We start from the raw sequence: 6,765 nt of genomic DNA, 5'->3' as shown, positions 1-6,765 counted from the left end.
AAGGCTAAAGCATCTGTACTTTATGTGCTAACGGGTACCATAACTAAACCACACCCATTGCTTTTGAGTTGATTTCCACTCATAGCAACCCTATAAAACAGAGTAGAACTGCCCCATAGAAATTTCCAAGTATTGCCTGGTAGATTTGAACTGGTGATGTTTTAGTTAGCAGCTGTAGCGCTTAACCACTACGCCACCAGTGTTTTAGAGATCCATTATGTACTGATTGAGAAACTGAATAGTTTTCAGGACCCCAAGCTGCTTTTTTCCACAGTGTCATTAATCAAGTCATGTATTTTCTGAACATCATCAGCCATTCTTGAAAAATTAGTACACTCATGACTCACTTTTTAACAAGAAAGAACAGTAAAGCTTGAGCTAGAGTACTTGGGTTGGCATTGTTCTTAGAATGCTGACTTGGGCTTAGCCCCAAAGCAAATGTTTTAAACATTGAAATAAATTGCAGTCCTCTCTTGGATTCAGCTTTCTCTCACTGCCATTAGAGCAAGGGGGTAACCAGTTGGCTACTGAGCTATCAGCCAAATTCAGTAATGTTTTTACTGTGATGCCTTAATTGATACACACATTTACTTCTGACAATAGAAAAATTACAGTTTTGTTTTTTTTTTTCCTCATAACTTTAAACAGACTTTCACTTCTGTGGACATGGAAGTGGGAAATCGCACGATCCTGACTGAATTCATCTTGATGGGCTTCACAGCAGACACCCGGTTACAGCTGATTCTATTTGGAATATTTCTGATGGCCTATTTGGTAACCTTGTCAGGGAACATGACCTTGGTTATCTTAATCCGGATTGATTCCCGTCTTCACACACCTATGTACTTCTTCATACGCAATCTGTCTTTTCTAGATCTCTGGTACATCTCTGTGTATACCCCCAAAATCGTAGTTAATTGTGTCTCAGAAGATAAGCATATTTCCTTGGCTGGCTGTGGGGCCCAGGTGTTCTTTTCCTGTGTTGTAGCCTACACTGAGTGCTATCTCCTAGCAGCCATGGCGTATGACCGCCACATGGCAATTTGTAACCCCTTACTCTATTCAGGTACCATGTCCAGTTCTCTCTGTACTGGGCTAGTTGCTGGTTCCTACATTGGAGGGTTCTTGAATGCCATAGCCCATACTGCCAACACTTTCCGCCTGAGTTTCTGTGGTAAGAATATCATTGACCACTTCTTCTGTGATGCACCACCATTGGTAAAAATGTCCTGTACCGATACAAAAGTCTATGAAAAAGTGCTTCTGGGTGTGGTGGGCTTCACAGTCCTCTCCAGCATTCTTACCATCTTGATTTCTTATTTCAACATCCTTCTGGCTATCCTGAGGATCCACTCAGCCACAGGAAGACGCAAAGCCTTCTCAACCTGTGTTTCCCACCTGATCTCAGTCATGCTCTTCTATGGGTCCTTACTCTTCATGTATTCAAGGCCTAGTTCCACCTACTCCCTGGAAAGAGACAAAGTGGCTGCCCTGTTCTACACTGTGGTGAACCCATTGCTCAACCCTCTCATCTACAGCGTGAGGAACAAATATGTCAAAGGGGCTTTGAGAAAAGCATTACAGACCATACGACCACAAGGATGAAAGTCATCATTTATCTTCTTAATGAATGCTGTTACTGTATTTTCCAAATCATTGACTTTCAGAAGTGTTTGAAAATATTGATCTATTTCAATTCAATTCCATTAAATCTATTGAAGTTGGATTTAATAAAATACTAAGTAAACAATTCCTTAATTTTCATTATGTTGTTGTTTAGGAGGTGTTTAGATTATAAAAAAGAATGTCTACCAAACTTTCAGAGAAGAGTTAACACTACTACTACTAAAGGTATTTCAGAGCATAGAAAACGATGGAATACTACCAAACTCATTCTATGAAGCCACCATATCCCTGATACTAAAACCAGGTAAAGACACCACAAGAAAAGAAAATTATAGACCTATATCCCTCATGAATGTAGATGCAAAAATCCTCAACAAAATTCTAGCCAATAGAATTCAACAACATATTTAAAATAATTCACCATGACCAAGTAGGATTCATACCAGGTATGCAGGGATGGTTCAACATTAGAAAAACAATTAATGTAATCCACCACATAAATAAAACAAAAGACATGAATCACATGATTTTATCAATTGATGCAGAAAAGGCATTTGAGAAAGTTCAACACTCATTCATGATAAAAACTCTCAGCAAAATAGGAATAGAAGGAAAATTTCTCAACATAATAAAGGGCATTTATACAAAGCCAACAGCCAGCATCACCCTAAATGGAGAGAGCCTGAAAACATTCCCACTGAGATCAGGAACCAGACAAGGATGACTTTTATCACCACTCTTATTCAACATTGTGCTGGAAGTCCTAGCCAGAGCAATTAGGCTAGATAAAGAAATAAAGGGCATCCAGATTGGCAAGGAAGAAGTAAAATTATCTCCATTTGCAGATGACATGATCTTATACACAGAAAACCCTAAGGAATACTCCAGAAAACTACTGATACTAATAGAAGAGTTCAGCAGAGTATTGGGATACAAGGGAAACATACAAAAATCACTTGGATTCCTCTACAACAACAAAAAGAAGATCGAAGCGGAAATCACCAAATCAATGCCATTCACAGTAGGCCCCAAGAAGATAAAATACTTAGGAATAAATCTTACCAGAGATGTAAAAGACTTATACAAAGAAAACTACAGTACACTTGTGCAAGAAACCAAGAGACTTACATAAGTGGAAGAACATACCTTGCTCTTGGATAGGAAAACGTAACATTATAAAAATGTCTATTCTACCAAAAGCGATCTATACATTTAATGCAATTCCGATCCAAATCCCAAGGACATTCTTTAATGAGATGGAGAAAGAAATCACCAATTTCATATGGAAGGGAAAGAGGCCCCAGATAAATAAAGCATTACTGAAAAAGAAGAACAAAGTGGGAGGCCTTACTTTACCTGATTTTAAAACCTATTATGCCGCCACAGTAGTCAAAACAGCCTGGTACTGGTACAACAACAGACACATGGACCAATGGAACAGAAGTGAGAATCCAGACATAAATCCATCCACATATGAGCAGTTGACATTCGACAAAGGCTGCCAAAACAGTTAAATGGGGAAAAGATGGTCTTTTTAACAAATGGTGCTGGCATAACTGGATATCCATCTGCAAAAAAATGAAACAAGACCCATGCCTCACTCCATGCACAAAAACTAACAAGAAATGGATCAAAGACATAAATATCAAATTTAAAATGATAAAGATCATGGAAGAAAAATTAGGGACAACGTTAGGAGCCCTAATACATGGCATAAACAGTATACAAAACATTATAAAGAATGTGGAAGAAAAACTAGACAACTGGGAGCTCCTAAAAATCAAACACCTATGCTCATCCAAAGACTTCACCAAAAAAGTAAAAAGACTACCTACAGACTGGGAAAAAGCTTTTAACTATGACATTTCTGATCAGCACCTGATTTCTAAAATCTGCATGATACTGCAAACACTCAACTTCAAAAAGATAAATAACCCAATTAAAAAATGGGCAAAAGATACAAATAGACACTTCACTAAAGGAGACATTCAGGTAGCTAACAGATATATGAGGAAATGTTCATGATCATTAGCCATTAGAGAAATGCAGATCGAAACTACAATGAGATTTCATCTCACTCCAACAAGGCTGGCATTAATCCAAAGAACACAAAATAAGAAATGTGGAGAGATTGGAACACTTCTACACTGCTGGTGGGAATGTCAAATGGTACAACCACTTTGGAAATCAATTTGGCGCTTCCTTAAAAAGTTAGAAATAGACCTACCATACGATCCAGCAATCCCACTCCTTAGAATATATCCTAGAGAAATAAGAGCCTTTACACAAACAGATATATGCACACCCATGTTTATTGCAGTACTATTTACAACAGCAAAAACATGGAAGCAACCAAGTTGCCCATCAACAGATGAATGGATAAATAAATTATGGTACAGTCACACAATGGAATACTACGCATCAATAAAAAACAGTGAGGAATCTGTGAACCATTTCATAACATGGAGGAACCTGGAAGGCATTATGCTGAGTGGAATTAGTCAGTTGCTAAAGGACAAATATTGTAGAAGACCACTATTATAAGAACTTGAGATATAGTTTAAACTGAGAAGATATTCTTTTGTGGTTATGAGAGGGGGAAGGGAGGGAGGCTGGGAGATGGCTCTTCACCAATTAGATAGTAGATAAGAACTACTTTAGGTTAAGGGAAAGAGCACACAATAAAGGGGAGGTCAACACAATTGGACTAAACCAAAAGCAAAGAAGTTTCCAGAATAAAATGAATGCTTCGAAGGCCAGCGTACCAGGGGCAGGGTTCTGGGGCCCATGGTTTCAGGGGACATCTAAGTCAATTGGCATAATAAAATCTATTAAGAAAACATTCTGCATCCCACTTTGAAGAGTGGCGTCTGGGGTCTTAAACGCTAGCAAGCAGCCATCTAAGATGCATCAATTGGTCTCAACCCACCTAGATCAAAGGAGAATGACGAACACCAAGGACACAAGGTGATTATGAGCCCAAGAGACAGAAAGGGCCATGTGAACCAGTGACTACTTCATCCTGAGACCAGAAGAACTAGACGGTGCCCAGCTACAACCAATGACTGCCCTGACAGGGAACACAACAGAGAACCCCTGAGGGAGCAGGAGAGCAGTGGGATGCAGACCCCAAATTCTCATAAGACCAGGCTTAATGGTCTGACTGAGACTGGAAGGACCCCGGTGTTCATGGCCCCCAGACCTACTATTGCCCCAGGACTGGAACCATTCCCGAAGCCAACTCATCAGACATGGATTAGACTGGACAATGGATTGGAGAGGGATGCTGGTGAGGAGTGAGCTTCTTGGATCAGGTGGACACTTGAGACTAGGTTGGCATCTCCTGCCTGGAGGGGAGATGAGAGGGTGGAGGGGGTTAGAAGCTGGCGAAAAGGACATGAAATGAGAGAGTGGAGGGAGAGAGAGGGCTGTCTCATTAGGGGGAGAGTAATTGGGAGTGTGTAGCAAGGTGTATATGGGTTTTTGTGTGAGAGGCTGACTTGATTTGTAAACTTTCACTTAAAGCACAATAAATATTATTTAAAAAAAAAAAGAATGATCTAAATTCACTGAGAAAGATAGCTGTATAAATTTGTAAGTCACCTTAAAAGGAGTGTTTTCTCCCTCATACAGTGAGCACACCACAGTTTTGTCCCTCATGTCACACCAGCGTGTATGCCCCCAACAGGGGAAAATAACAGACTCAAGTGGAACAAAATGAAATAAATTAAAAAAAAAAAAATTAAAATCTGCTGTATTCTAGACAAATTGATTGTTTTCTTCTACCAGAAAACTTTAACTTTAAAAAAAGTTTAGAGCTCAATACCTGACACAGAACTGATATTTAGTAAATATTTTATTCCTTACTCTCTAGGACACTGCAAGTTAACAATTATTAGTTCCATTTTAAAAATGAGGACTTTAAAGCTCAGAAGTTAGACTTTTGCCAGAGGAAGTGTATAACTACTGCTGGAATGAACACCTTTACAAAATGCATCTAAATTAAAATTTTAGCACAAATATTTATAGCCACTTCCTTCTTTGTATTACTTTTGGCATTTCTGATCTTTCCTTTCACACGTATTTATTTTCCAATGGGTCACTGTCCACACTATCCATTACAAAATTCTTAAAAACCTGTATTCGTCTATCACCAAGGAAACCCTGGGAGTACTTGACTGGAAGGATTTAGGATGTATTCCACAAATTTTAACACTCCATATAACATTTTCTTCACATTTTCATAGTAACCATCACATAAGGAAAAAAGAAAAGTCAAGTCAATTTCAGGGGACATAGCCATGTAAAACTTAAACCTTTGGGATCTAAGAAGTAATACATACACCTGTTTATTTTACATCAAACAAGATTCCTTAAAAAAAAAAAAAGGCTGTATTAATATTAAACCGACTCTTACTTGTTTCACATTAAACCAAGATGTGCATTTTTTTTGACAAAGTACATTAATATTAAGCTAGAGCTATGTCTGGGTTTGATATATAGTGGTCCCTGGGTAACACAAATGGCCATGTGCTCGGCTAGTAACCGTAAAAATTGGAGGTTAAAACCCACTCGGAGTCGCCTCTGCTTCCGAAGGTCATGTTGTTGCTCTTAGGCGCCATGGAATCCCTTCCAAATCACAGTTATCCGATGTAAACAAAAAAAGTACTGCTGGGTCCTGCACCATTCTCACAATCTTTGCTATGTTTGAGCCCATCTTATGCTACTGTGTCATTATCTTGTTGAGGGTCTTCCATTTTATCATTGACCCTCCACTTTGCCAAGCATTATGTCATTCTTCAGGGATTAATCCCTCCTGATAACACACCCAAAGTATATGAGACAAACTCTCAGCATTCTTGCTTCAAATAGCCCTTGAAAACCCTATTGAGCACAGTTCTTCAAAACACGTGGTCAACATGAGTCTTTTCCAATTTGACTCAATGGCAAATTTATTTTTCTGTTGCTGTATATTCTGTAGTACAGATTGGAGTCTGATCACTACTAAAACAAAACAAAGAAATACATCTTTTTCAATGAATTCTTTTAGTAAAAGAGAGTATTTCTTATTCCAGTTTCCTAACTTGCCCTGAAGCAATCCATTATTACTTAGCACTGGATTAAGGAATTTATGTCAAT

General features: G+C 38.6%; 1 protein-coding gene across 1 annotated transcript; it reads left to right on the top strand.

Moving 5' to 3' along the window:
* The first annotated feature begins 666 nt into the window (after positions 1-666).
* LOC126080408 (olfactory receptor 9G4-like) lies at positions 667-1,605 on the top strand. The gene has a single exon (XM_049891628.1). It carries the CDS (start codon positions 667-669, stop codon positions 1,603-1,605), a length of 939 nt encoding a protein of 312 aa, XP_049747585.1.
* Positions 1,606-6,765: the final 5,160 nt, after the last annotated feature.

This window comes from Elephas maximus, chromosome 7 (assembly GCF_024166365.1).
Source record: "Elephas maximus indicus isolate mEleMax1 chromosome 7, mEleMax1 primary haplotype, whole genome shotgun sequence".
Classification (NCBI taxonomy): Eukaryota; Metazoa; Chordata; class Mammalia; order Proboscidea; family Elephantidae; genus Elephas; species Elephas maximus.
This window is presented reverse-complemented; position numbering and strand designations above follow the sequence as displayed.

Coding starts and splice junctions, on each gene's coding strand:
- LOC126080408 (XM_049891628.1), top strand. CDS start 667: ATGGAAGTGGGAAATCGCACGATCCTGACTGAATTCATCTTGATGGGC.